This window comes from Ylistrum balloti, unplaced genomic scaffold, assembly GCF_031769215.1.
Source record: "Ylistrum balloti isolate Yb309-2 unplaced genomic scaffold, AGI_CSIRO_Ybal_v1 Utg370248, whole genome shotgun sequence".
Lineage (NCBI taxonomy): Eukaryota > Metazoa > Mollusca > Bivalvia > Pectinida > Pectinidae > Ylistrum > Ylistrum balloti.
In genome coordinates, this window is record NW_026782199.1 from 234,343 (window position 1) to 248,024 (window position 13,682).

The 13,682-nt window shown below is 32.8% G+C and overlaps 2 protein-coding genes across 6 annotated transcripts in view; one reads left to right on the forward strand and one right to left on the reverse strand.

Annotated features, from left to right (window-relative positions):
- LOC132552468 (calcium homeostasis endoplasmic reticulum protein-like) overlaps positions 1-2,253 on the reverse strand; it is an 83,577-nt gene extending 81,324 nt beyond the window's left edge. The window contains exon 1 of the mRNA XM_060216640.1: positions 2,094-2,253. The gene's annotated coding sequence lies outside the window, so the exon portion shown is untranslated. The remainder of the gene's footprint in view (positions 1-2,093) is intronic.
- On the forward strand, positions 219-10,053 carry LOC132552469 (MAP kinase-interacting serine/threonine-protein kinase 1-like). 5 transcript variants are annotated; one of them, XM_060216643.1, is made up of 7 exons: positions 219-273; positions 2,705-2,912; positions 4,617-4,714; positions 4,856-5,114; positions 5,293-5,548; positions 5,694-5,993; positions 6,167-10,053. In XM_060216643.1, the coding sequence occupies exons 1-7, from the start codon at positions 265-267 to the stop codon at positions 6,498-6,500; spliced, it is 1,464 nt and encodes a 487-aa protein (XP_060072626.1). In that variant the 5' UTR covers positions 219-264; the 3' UTR covers positions 6,501-10,053. The 5 variants fall into 5 exon arrangements, with proteins under 5 accessions (XP_060072626.1, XP_060072625.1, XP_060072624.1 ...); XM_060216642.1 differs by lacking the exon at positions 219-273 and adding an exon at positions 583-765; XM_060216641.1 differs by lacking the exon at positions 219-273 and adding an exon at positions 2,380-2,475.
- Positions 10,054-13,682: the final 3,629 nt, after the last annotated feature.

A 13,682-nucleotide genomic window follows, 5' to 3' on the forward strand; every position in this document is an offset into this window, starting at 1 on the left:
TCAAGCGCTCTGGAGATATCCTTTAATATCCATTTTTTTCAACAAAATTTATAGAAATTCTTTTTTTTTTAATCTTAAATATAGATGATATTTTGTAAATGCTTTACTTGGAACTTTTTCTGCTTTCTTTATAATTTATTCGACAACAAACTATAATCGGGATCTTCCGGATATTCCGGGAATGAACGATTGGTTTGTTTTTGCGAAGATGGAGTGCTTGGCGGGAGTTGTGGCATTGTTTACTACTTTCTTTAGTGGTGCATCATGATAGAGGTAATATTCCATTTTACTTCAATAATTTTATCATTTTCACATATATTTACAGAGATTGTGCTATAATTGATCACTTCTCCATTTTGATATTGCGCTCAATGTCCAACTTTTCAATGCATATAAATACCGGTGACCTTCCATGGCGGATGTAAACACACCGATATTATACGGTCGCCACAGTTGGCTGCATCTGCGTACATAAACACGGTGAGTCAGCCAGTCAGATCGTAGGCCACGTCGCGTGACACAGATCGCCGATATATAAACAGGCTTGCTGACGTATGAACCCTGTTCTAGTTTGTGTGTGAAGGAAAATGGACGGACTGTAGTAAGAAACGATTTCAGGTCTTTGGACCTTCGGACAGCCTATGTTGGTCAACGGATTTATGCGAACGCAGTATTAGTGATTAGATCTGGGAAAAAAGCACGTTTTGTGTTTAAATTCTATCGTTGTTACATAATTTTCAACGCACGTTTATGAAAATGTTGGAGGTAAGTTTTGTTGTCATATCCTGGTTCTTGTCCTTTGTGTACATTTTTAGATATTTTTACCTCGGGTAATTCTTCATACATAATTTTTCACAAATAATATGAAAAAAATATATGAACATCTTAATTTCTTGACTGCTGTGAGATTTTTTTCTATAATTGTTTGACTAGAATATTCTGGTTTAATTGTTCTTTGTACAGGAATATACATGACATATCTATTTATAACTATTTAATCTAGAACCTAGTAGAAGGAACTTTGTAGAACCACAACTAGTTTCAATGGTGGAAGGATATGATTTGGCCACAAAAAAATTTTAGTTTACACTACAAGTAAATGTAGATTTAAAATTGTAAATTTCATTATCATTACATATATAGAATTTTTTTAGTGAATTGTACTGGCCCATATATATTCTCTTTTGGCATTATGTGTTGCTGACATGTTTTGGTTAGTTAGGCTATACCTCATCAGAACAACAGTGTTAGTAAAGCCTGCTCAAATATTTCAACATCATTCCATTTCATTTCTTATGTTGACCTGAGGTAACGATATTGAAGATTATTGCTACTTGAAAACCTCAACTGGGACACTTGTTCTCCTGTTCATGTTTAAGACTTGATTTTTACCGTATAATTGGTTTCCCTATTTAATTATTTGTTCCTAGGCAGAATTTATAGCAATATTTTATTAATTATGAAACTCGTTGTCCTGTTTAACAGTAATATTCTTTTCAAGCAACACAATTAATACCAAATTTAGAATATTTCTTTTGATGATGAAATCCTGGTTTTTGGTGTAGAAAATGAAAGAAGGTTTGTATTTCATCAAATGATGAAATACTCACCAATACCATATTTAAAAATCAAGTAGTATACATATGGTAAAGTTGTTTTCAGCTAAATATAACAGATAACATGGCCAGGAAAGTAACAGTTGCCAAAGTCAATAATAGGACATTCAAAAATATTGGTTCTTATCAAATTACTTGAACTTGTAGGTATGTTGTATTCTTAGATTGCATGGTAATCTGATATTTTTAATTTCCAGACAAATTCATTATTAAATTTGATATTGATAAATTGTTTATATTGGATATTTTCCAGATTATGACATTCCTTAAAATTCCAAATATGTCATATCAAATAATTTATGATAAGCATCCACAAGAAATAGAAACATTTACTTCATATATATTTAAAAACTTTTTCATTTATTTAGTATCTTATAAAAAAGTAACATTCTTTTTTTTTTTTTATATAAACTGCAGTTTATATTTTAAATCAATTATAGATTAATGACCTTTTACAAATTCCAACTTCCTACTTACTGCTATATATCCAGCTAATGTCTGTCTGAGTTACACCTTGCTACAAGTCCAGTAATTAATGTATTGGTGCTGATTAACTCCCACTGCCTTCTTTCATTGAGTTATATCATAATGGTCTCAGTGTTATTATAGTAAGAATCAGATAAAAGGGATTGCCCTGTGGGAAGACACAATCACATGCCAACACCTCCACAGTGGGAGTCCTTTACTTTTGCTTGGGATGCTATTCACGTGATAGTGTTGTCTATAATGACAGCTGTATAACTTTAGATCCTAGAGACTACACCTACTAGTATTTGAGTTGCTTTTGGCACTAGGATGGCATTTATAGTACTTGTGTCTGTTTTGTGTTACTGGTGCCATGTTCATTACCCGTGGTTTTGTAAGTGTACTAAATACTGTGTAGCTTCAGTCCTTCGGAGAAGCTAGGTGGGAGAGGGAGGTGGAATATCACTCAGAGGCTCTTCATATTTCCATCTTGTGAGATTTCTTTCAATTACAAGTCATTGTGGTAATATTCATGTGAAAAATGAAGAGGATGTGAATGTAAATAATGAAGAATAGTAATTGTGAATGTTTGCCTGACAGTTATGAAATGTTGTGTGTTTTAGGTTGAGCATCAGGCTTGTTACAACTTATCACCAAGAAGACCATCCAGTCTAATGTTAGATCGGGTACTTGCTGCATTGCCCTCGTTGGACATGGACCCGATAATAGAAGATATGGAATTGAGAAACAGTGAAAGTTCTATGAACCGCCGTCCATCCAGAAACAAGAAGAAGCGTCGAAAGGAGGATGAACCAGCTAAAAAATTCAATGGTATGTATATTTTTTGTATTTTACCTGATGTTAAGGTTGTAATTAATATTAAAAAAAACTTTGGTATGAACATAATAAACTTCACTGACCATAACTTTATTTTCAAGGACTGGTCCCTTTTGTTTTATTTTAGCAGCAAATTAGATTTTGATTAAATTTTCATGGTTTTCTCATTTTTTCAATTTACTGATGTTTCATCACACATTCCTGGCATACATATATGTGCGTACTTCTGTAAACTACATGACCAACCAGTACTACTGTGTATAAACACACATCTTCTTTGGAGTGGAGTATCTGTTACATGGAATGATGCAACAACACCCTAGCTAGGAAGAACACCTCATAAAATTTTTCCATGCTATAAATATCTATGTCGGGCAACAAAGCCTGTGTGGATGGGGAATAACCCAACCAATCACATGACTGGTTTTCAGACAGCCGATAAAATGAAGTAATTTTCTAAAAATAGATTGTAAATTCTCCTGATGTAAGATCAGACCACTCATAATGTAGTTGAATAAGATAGCTGTTGTGGATCAATAAACACAAATTCTAGTAGTTTCTGACACGTAAGACTAGGTCACCTCATGACAACATACACAACGTGTACACTCTAAGGATTATGTTACCTGATGACTAGCTTGTGTATACGTGGAAGTTACGTGGAAGTCATACATAAATTAATCTATTAAATGTATACCACGTTCTAGAATCACCTGTTCAGAAATGACTAGTGTATGATGAAATCAGTCAATAAGGATTAAAAACAATTTTAAATTGTGGTTTCAAATATCAATCTCTATTTTTGTTTTTTTTTTTGTTTTTGTTTTTTTTTTCTTCTCTCTCTCTTTTCAATTGTCTTTAAGAAATATGTTAATATGAATTAAAGGCTAGACACAATAGTAACTATTTTAAGAAAATGAAATAAAGACAACTAGTAGAAAGTCTATTGCTCTTTAATAAAGGTAACAGAATTTGCCAAATTTTGATTATGGGATAAGAAATATTATCTTTTAAAACATTACTTTTTAACTATGTCATTGCATCCTGGCTGTGTGAGATATGGACAGCCCAGGACATGCATAACCAGTCTTGTAGTTTCTGTACCCATGTTATAAAGATAAGAAATTTGGTTTGCCTGTAACTTGGTCATTTCATGTATTACCTGATAATGAATATAAAAGGTTACTAAAACATAGGTGTTGCCTGAATCATTATTCCAGTGATTCATATGAGATATAACAGCTGTTTCCCTTCTACATACATATGTATTATAGTATTTGGGTCAGCACTATATGTTTGAACACAACAGCTGGTTTAAATGAAAATGTTTATCTAGTCTAGGTACAATAAATGGTTTTATATATAAGGTACACTGGAACATTTCTCTGAACAGGATTAACAATTATGTTATTTGTCCACTCCACTACTTTTTGTTTTTTCTAAATAAGTTTTAAGCAACATGGTCATAAATAGATTCAATCATTACTATAAGGCATTAATCGCAGTATCAAAAATGTAAAACAAAATGTCTCTTATTTCTAATTGAGAGGAAAATACTTTCGAAGGTGTTTTCTTTTTGACCTCAGCGTCAACATTCCTTGCCAAAAAATTGATTGTCTGACAAGTGTATTAGATTTAACTAAAGTTTTATGTATTGATAGAATATATTTTTCATACTTTTCCCATTGTGTTTTGTAGATCTTTACACCTCGACTGGGGAAAAGCTGGGAAGTGGTGCTTATGCATCTGTAAACACCTACCGCAAAAATACAACTCAGAAACAGTATGCAGTAAAGGTAAGTTATTGACATTATTGTACTTTTAAAATCTAGTGTAGTGTCATTAATACAAATATGAAACAAATGAAAGCTTTGGGAATTTAGTGATGTTTTGAAATTTGACACTGACAACTAACAGTATGTAATTTGTCATTACAGGTTATTGAAAAAGACTTTGGAAGATCAAGAAAGAAAGTATTTAAAGAGATTGAAATTTTTCACCTGTGCCAAAATGAAGAGAATATTTTACGACTGCATGAGTACTTCGAGGAGGAAGAAAGGTTTTATTTGGTGTTTGATTTGATGCAAGGAGGAACACTTTTGAACAACATTGAGAGGAGGGGCCATGTGACAGAGTTTGAAGCAAGTCTGGTTATTCGGGATATTGCCAAAGCTCTTCATTTCCTCCATAAGAAGGGTGAGCATCACATTCTACATACAATACATTTATATAGAAGTTTAGATTTTAACAAAGTGAACATTTTTTCCAAATCTTGTTTTAAACAATGCTTTTTTTCTCTCTCTTTTTCTCCTTACAATTGCTTAATTTTTCCTTTAAATATTTTTATATATATTTCTGATTGATTGTCTTGCAGGAATTGCCCACAGAGACCTAAAACCAGAGAACATTTTATGTGAGAAGAATGATGAGGTTGTTCCCATCCGCATTTGCGACTTTGATCTTGCCAGTGGTGTGCCTATCAATAGTCAGAATGATAACTGCACCACTCCTGAACTCCTGACACCTGTAGGCTCAGCTGAATACATGGCACCTGAGGTTGTGGATGCTTGGGTTGGAGAATCCTTTTCCTATGACAAGAAATGTGATCTTTGGAGTCTAGGAACAATTTTGTAAGTTTTGATATCCATATTAGATTTACTTTTTGCACTTTAAAAAATGTTAATATACTGTATTATGAAAGACAGAATTTTTCTGAAATTTTGAATTCCTGATCTAGATATATATTTCTAACTTGAAGAATATGTTTGGTTTTAGATACATCATGCTGTGTGGGTACCCTCCTTTTTATGGACAGTGTGGAGAGGATTGTGGATGGGAAAGAGGTGAAGCCTGTCAGTCTTGCCAGGAAAATCTTTTCACACGAATTCAAGATGGCATATTTGAATTTCCTGAGAATGAGTGGAGTGAGATATCAGAGGAAGCCAAAGATTTAGTCAGAAAGCTACTGGTCAGGGACCCACGTAAAAGGTTGTCTGCAAAGGAAGTCCTAAAGCACCCCTGGGTGACATCTCCTCCCCCTCCCACTCCACTTGCCACTCCAAGGATCCTTACAAGGTAAATTCTATGGTCATAAACTTTAAATAACACACATATTACAATATCATTGTGAACAGAATTAGATATTAATATCCAAAAATCATTTGATATTTTATTATAGATAATTATAGTCTTGCTGACTTCCAGATGAAAGCCATTTTACTGATGTTTTTAATGTTTTACTGTTACAGAAATAATAGTACAAAAGATCTGGAATGTTTTGCTGGAGAAGCAGTCTCTATCAACAGAATGATGCAACAGCATCTACACATCAACGAGACACCATCTTTTTTCATCGGCCATAGATCACATGGTGGTGAAGACAGTCAGGAAGATGAGGATGAGTCTGATGGTAGTCTTTACAATGGAGGCTCTATGGAAGTCCCCAGTATCAAACTTTCACCTCCTTGTTCAGGTCTAGCTAGGCGTAGGGGAAACTTTTCCGAGGACAATTCTGACATCAGTAGTGATAGTGGACTGTCTCTGCCAAGTTCACATTCATCAAACTATGCTATCAGTACATAGTACTGGACTGATGAAAGAACCAAGACTTTCTCAAGTGTGAAAGTGTTGTGGATCAGAAGAGTGGTTATGTTTGATGAGAGAGAGTGTATGCTCATAAAAAGATTAGCTAGTGTAATTGAGATTACTATCAGGGATTTTATGTTATGTCAAAAAAAGTGTATTTCTCTGTCTTAACAAACATGAGAAAAAAGTTTGACTGATATTCTTCATACAAAAAACAGTTTAAAGGAAGAAAAAATCCATTGTCTTTCAGATAGATGATTTAGGGATATTTGTGATGATCTTATATTTCCATGAAACTCAAGGGGCAGTATTTAAGTGCTAACACAGCAATTACTGCTAAAAAGCTGATTAATCCAAGATAAAGAGTTGTGATTTTATGTACTCTAGTTAAGCCCATGTGTCTTTTTATGTTTGTAGTTTAATAATTTGTTTTCACCTTTTTTTGTAATTTTACATGTTATTTTAGTATAAATGTTTTTATGTACTGTCTTGAGGTTGGGGTGGGAGTTGAATTTTGGGGGAAAATTGTTATGTTTTGGCATTATCCACAATTGTGAAACATGAAGAACTTCATTTGAAGGGAGCCAAATTTTATTGTGTTCAACATTTGTGGAGTCGCTACTTAGAAATTTATCTTGTCTCATGAGATTGTCACCTGCTAACTAACCAAGCCAGCCATGGCTGGATAGTATAAAAATCATCTGTTATATACCCTTTCGTCAAATATTACCTCTATTACTGTTTGAGTTGCCTGCTAGTCGTATCACATTTTGTCGTATGGTAACTGATTTGTACTTTTGAAGAAAAAAATAAACATTCCATTTCAAATTAATTTTCAGTGTTCTATAAAATGGTCATTTCATTGAATGGATTGGAGGCCCTTCTATTTCATGATTCCAATAAGTGTTTTGAAAATTTGATCAGCATCCTGTTTTGGATTTTAATTTTAATTTGGTATAAAGTGAAACTTGTGCTCATATAAGGAACTAAAACTTGATGTAAAAAATATTTCATTTTAATAAAGGCAAAATTAGGACACCAATACTTGATATAGTTGTATAACATTTAGATAGTTTTGCTCAAAAGAGAAAGAAAAATTGTTTTAAGAAATTCATAACCCTTAGACACTATATAATATAATTTCATTTTACGTTTGATATATGGGAATTATGTGTTGTGTATGTGCGTTTTTTTGTAGCAGAACACAAGTGCCATTCCATTTCATTCTTAATAACATCAGACTTTAAAGGTGCATGGAAAATATATATACACTTATATATATATATATATATAGAAAATACTATATTCTTGTATTTTTGTTTGAAATATTGTTGGAAAAAATTCTGTGCTTTAAAGTTACAAATGTTATTCCAACTCTGTTGAAATGAATAATTGTTTCTCTACTAGTTACAGATTTCATATGCAATGTAGATGCTCATCTTTGAGTTCAACTTGCTTATTAAGCAATGTCAGTTAATAATGTGTTCACAGTTTTGCAATGGCAGCCGATCAAGAAATTAGAAATACTGCAATCTTTAAAATATATCATTTCATGCTACAGTAAATGTCTTTGAATTTTTTTAATGTCAGTTTTCAAAATAAAATTTATCTTAAAATTTTGAACAAATCTTTGCTGAATTGTAAATATGTTTTAGGTTTTGAAATAATGAATTTTTATATTTGAAAATTTATTTTCTTACCAAGGTTTCAATATATATTTACTTTTAACATCTTCGTTCAAATACAAAGGCATTTACTATAGACTCACTCAAACAGCAGTTTTGATTTGTTTTCAACCAAATCATTTACTTTTCCACTCATAGTGGTTTATACAATGTCATTCATTCCAAGGAAACCTAAATACCATAACAAACAACCTCATCATATCGTTCAGACATTCATATCTGTGTACATGTGTTCATGTAAGATTGTGACATGGAGACAATGTGATATTACTGGCAATAAGAGTTGTATCCAGGCTTTAAACATAGCTATGGTTGCAGCATTTGTGCTAGACTGTTACTGCGAATTCATGACCAAATCTCAAGTGTGAGAGTGATGTTGTACTGGACTACTGTACATAGTGTACATACATGTATATAGACTTGACATTTTGGTCCCGAAAAATGGCATGTAAAAAGGAAAATCTTGCTTTCATATGTATATATATTCAGTGATCTCAAAACAAAAATAAAACAAAAAAAAAGTAAACAAAAATGACAAATATAGTGTACAGCATATCAAAGTTCTGTGAGCTATCTGTTGACTACATACATGTACATTATTGTCGTGTGGCTTGTATGAAAGAAATGCTCTTAAGATCATTGTAAAAATATTGGTTCAGATTTCATTTTATTCTAAAATTGAAGATCTATTGGTAAGATATTAGATTTGAAATCAGAGATTTTTTTTAGTTTTGATATTTGCAAAAGAAGTTATTCATATCAAAAGTAATTTTTGTAAATGGAGCAAAATGTTAACCTATTTGGAGTGACTTTTCAAAAAAGATCATTTCTAAGTATATGTTTATACATACTATGATTGATGTCTTGTGTTGATAATTTCTCACATTGGCATGGTCTATGAAACATGCCAAATACTACATTGTTTAGAAAGTATTGGTATTAATATGTAAGATAAGTGTGAAATGGTTGGATTGCAAAGACAACTCAATTTTGGACACAAAGTGTCGGGGAAAAAACTTTATTAAATTAAGCATAAACATAATACATATTTCGGAAGGGTCATAGCCAATTTCAAATTTCTGTTTTGGCAGCTTCATCTCTATAAAGCTTAACTATTGGTTATATCTGGTTTTAATTGTACAAGGAAAGTACTTTACTTCCATTTTTGCATTTCATTGAATCAGCAATCGTACAGTGTTGCATGGGATATACTTAAAGACTTGATGTTTAGGTTAAAAGTTACCATGCTGGAAGGTAGATTTCCTGTGATATTATATGATGTGTTCAGCTGTGATTATTGAAGGTCGTGTAGACTCAAGTATTTGACTGTTAAATCATTATTACAAAATCAGTTTTCAATTGATTCCTGAATTTGAAATTATTTGTTATAAGAAATTCAATTTTTTATTCATTGAAAAATTCGAACATTTTTTCTGTTAACTTGTGCTGATTGAAACATTCATTTTTATAATTCAATCAATCAGTGTTCAAATTCTATCAAGTGACAGTTTAGGAACAGTCATTACATATCAGATAGTATTAGTTTTCTAACATGTTCTTGTATTTTTCTTGTTGGTGCAAATGAAGCTATTGCGATACATTCAACCAAATCTTCAAAGCAAATTGCTTTTCATAATTGGATTGTGTGAAATTAAATTGACAAGTTACAAAGTATAGTAACAAAATGAGAGTCGATAGCAAGTATTTGTTATTCTTATGCTATCAGGTTTGGCAACTCAACAGAATTAGGAATCTTAAAAAGGGTGATTTTTGATAAGGTACCAAATGTAGTGACAAAGCATTTGATTAACTTGTGAAAAATTGTTTTTATCGATGCATTGAGAAATAAAGTACTTTGAATTCTACATACAGTGTTTTATTGTTTATATTTCTAGCACAAGACTGAAAATGACAAGCAGATGATGATCCTTTTACATTACCAAAAATCTTAAACAATAATCATGATGAATTTCCACGTGATTTGTGATGTCATACTGGCTCTCTATGAATAAAGTCTTCATTGCCATGTCATAATGTTGCACGGATGTGACCTCATTTCATTATTATCCCTGATATCACAACCGGTCAAATTACATAGAAATTGAGTATATGGTGGATAGATAAGACAACTGCATGATGAATTGTTTCGTGAATGCAGCATCAGTACCACCTGAAAGTTATGGGTGTGATCAACCGTAGCTTTTCATTACATAAATTGTCACTTTTAAAATTTCCCTTTTTTTTTCCCTTTGAAAATGCTAAGAATGATAGATTGAAAATATTCATGAATGGGATCCAACAGAATCGTCTAAAAAGTACATCAAAAGGAAGTTACCCCGTTAATGAACAAGTTTTCCATATAATATCTAGGCCAGTTAACATAAAAACAAATGTAATCTTAAAGATTAAGTTTATTTGGCAACCATTTGATATCAGATTAGAGGAAAGGCACTACATTTTAGGTACAAGATTTGGCTGAGTTTTAAAAGGTGTTCCATATAATTATGCCAGTGTCTATTATTTGAATAAGACCAACATGAAATCAAGACCCTGTTTTTGTGGCTGCTTGCCAAGAAACCAGGCAAATTTCATCGTCAGATATGACCTACCTGTACACAAAGTAATTCACATGGACAAAAACGTGGACCTGGCAGAAATGTTGACAGAGAGATCTGAAAACAGCATTTTGTACAAGGTGCTGACCTGAATCTTCAAAACACATGTACTTGACCAACTTGTTTGATTAAAAATCAAAGTATATTGTAAAATATATTACACTATCAACTGTCATATCAGCATGATATCTATGTTAAAACAGAAGTTAAGTAATAACTCCTACAAATATTTACTCGGGCACAAACGTCTTTGTTTTGCTAGGGAAAAAATCTGTTATTGATGAAGCACACAAATTGACCAGAAAAACACTTCACCTTTTCAGATGAAAAGTCCTAGATAAGTGGTTCTATTTATAATTTTGCAGCCTTGATTTTCTATAGGTGTCTCAAAGATGACATGAAACAGTTAATCTTTTTCAGTGTAAATTTTCTTTTTCCTAAACACAAAAAAATGATAAAATGAAAAGTGAAATTGTCAGTTCTTAGATACTTGATACATATCCACACAGCTGATGGGGAAGCTGGAAGGAAAAGGTCAGGATCCAAACAAGATGTCAACTATCTATCACAACACAACAATTTTCTGAACTGTTTTTTGTAGACTCTCAAAACTTTAAAGGTCATTAAAACACCAGGGTTTGGCAGAAAAAAATTTTAGAAGCATATTATCTGTAACATTTCATGAAAAACAGGTATCTCACTAAACATCTCACATATATCATACTATGTATCTCATATAGACAATACCAATTATTTCACGTATTCTATACCAAATATCATTTATATACCAGGTATCTCACATATACCATGCCAGGTAGACATCACATTTTACTATACTAGGTATCCCATTCTGTAGTAAGATAAACATGTTTTGCTCTGCTTTGACATAGTACATAAGCCTTTCAACATTGTGCAAACAAAGTCGGTTTTAATCCCTCAACCCACCAACAATGTGTACAAGGATATACTTTGTGAACCCACTGATACAAACACATGTACAGATGTAGATGAAAACATGTGCAGACACCCTGATATGCATCTTATACTTGCTTAGTGTTCTAGTAGTAGTGCTTAACATCTGAGGATCCATTATTTTACATTCCACAACAGGAAAATCTGACATTCTTTTCCCTAAATTTTATATTCAAATAAACTGAAATTATAAATGTGAACAATTTAAATTCTGCAGTAAATTACTTAAAGTGTTTACATTATAAAGAAATATAATCTCATAAGATCCTGAATGAATATGATGTGGTGTAGTACTGCATTCATACACAGTGGTTTTAAAATCATTTAAAGTGAAAAGAGTCACATAAACATCTCTGAAGTTAACCAGGAGTGTTGACCTAGATATAGTCATGTCAACTGACCCATCAACAGATTGTAAAGATAAAAGGCCCCAACTATTTACAGGTATGAAAAATTCAACAGTAATCGGTTATCTAGGACGGTCTATTTGGGTCAAGTTTGTTTATAAAAGTTTGCAGCTGTGTTTTGGTCTAATGCCAGATCAGTAAAACAGCTTTTCAATAGATGTTAAAAGGTTACAATATATTTCATTCTAGAATTATATAAACACATTTATTACTAGTTTTAGAATTTTTATTGTGAATCTGTAAAATGCATAATCGAATGAGTTCAAGAAAGGCTTAAAAGTAATTAAAAAATAACATAATATCATTTCAAAATGGTGACTAATTGGATATTTGCTGGCTGCAATTAACTTGGTGCAAAACATATTAATATGTATTTTTGCACATTATATTATGCATGCAGAGAAGTATAAGTACATTGTAGCATGCAGAGAGAAATCAGTACATGGTAGCATGCTGAGAGAGATAACAGCACATGGTAGCATGCAGAGAGAAATTAGTACATGGTAGAATGCAGAGAGAAATAAGTACATGGTTGCATGCAGAGAGAAATAGGTACATGGATGCATGCAGAGTGAAATAAGTACATGTATATGGTAGCATGCAGAGAGAAATAACTACATGGTTGAATGCAGAGTGAAATAAGTACATGGTAGTATGAATATATACATCAGTGCATGGTAGCATGCAGTGAGAGAAATCAGTACATGGTGGCATGAATATATAGATCAATACATGGTAGCATGCAGAGAGAGAAATCAGTACATGGTAGCATGCAGAGAGAAATCAGTACATGGTAGCATGCAGAGAGATATCAGTACATGGTAGCATGCAGTGAGAGAAATCAGTACATGGTGGCATGAATATATATATCAATACATGGTAGCATGCAGAGAGAGAAATCAGTACATGGTAGCATGCAGAGAGAAATCAGTACATGGTAGCATACAGAGAGATATCAGTACATGGTAGCATGCAGAGAGATATCAGTAAATGGTAGCATGCAGAGAGTAGCATGCAGAGAGATATCAGTACATGGTAGCATGCAGAGTGAGAAATCAGTACATGGTAGCATGCCGAGAAATATCAGTACATGGTACCATGCAGAGTGAGAAATCAGTACATGGTAGCATGCAGAGAGAGATATCAGTACATGGTAGCATGCAGAGAGAGATATCAGTGTACATGGTAGCATGCAGAGAGATATCAGTACATGGTAGCATGCAGAGAGAGAAATCAGTACATGGTGGCATGCAGAGAGATATATCAGTACATGGTAGCATGCAGAGAGAGATATCAGTACATGGTGGCATGCAGAGAGATATATCAGTACATGGTGGCATGCAGAGAGATATATCAGTACATGGTAGCATGCAGAGAGAGATATCAGTACATGGTAGCATGCAGAGAGAGAAATCAGTACATGGTGGCATGCAGAGTGATATATCAGTACATGGTAGCATGCAGAGAGAGATATCATTACATGGTAGCATGCAGAGAGAG

Coding starts and splice junctions, on each gene's coding strand:
- LOC132552469 (XM_060216641.1), top strand. CDS start 2,455: ATGTTCATTACCCGTGGTTTT. Junction 2,913..4,616: donor ACCAGCTAAAAAATTCAATG/GTATGTATATTT, acceptor TGTGTTTTGTAG/ATCTTTACACCTCGACTGGG. Junction 5,994..6,166: donor ACTCCAAGGATCCTTACAAG/GTAAATTCTATG, acceptor TTACTGTTACAG/AAATAATAGTACAAAAGATC.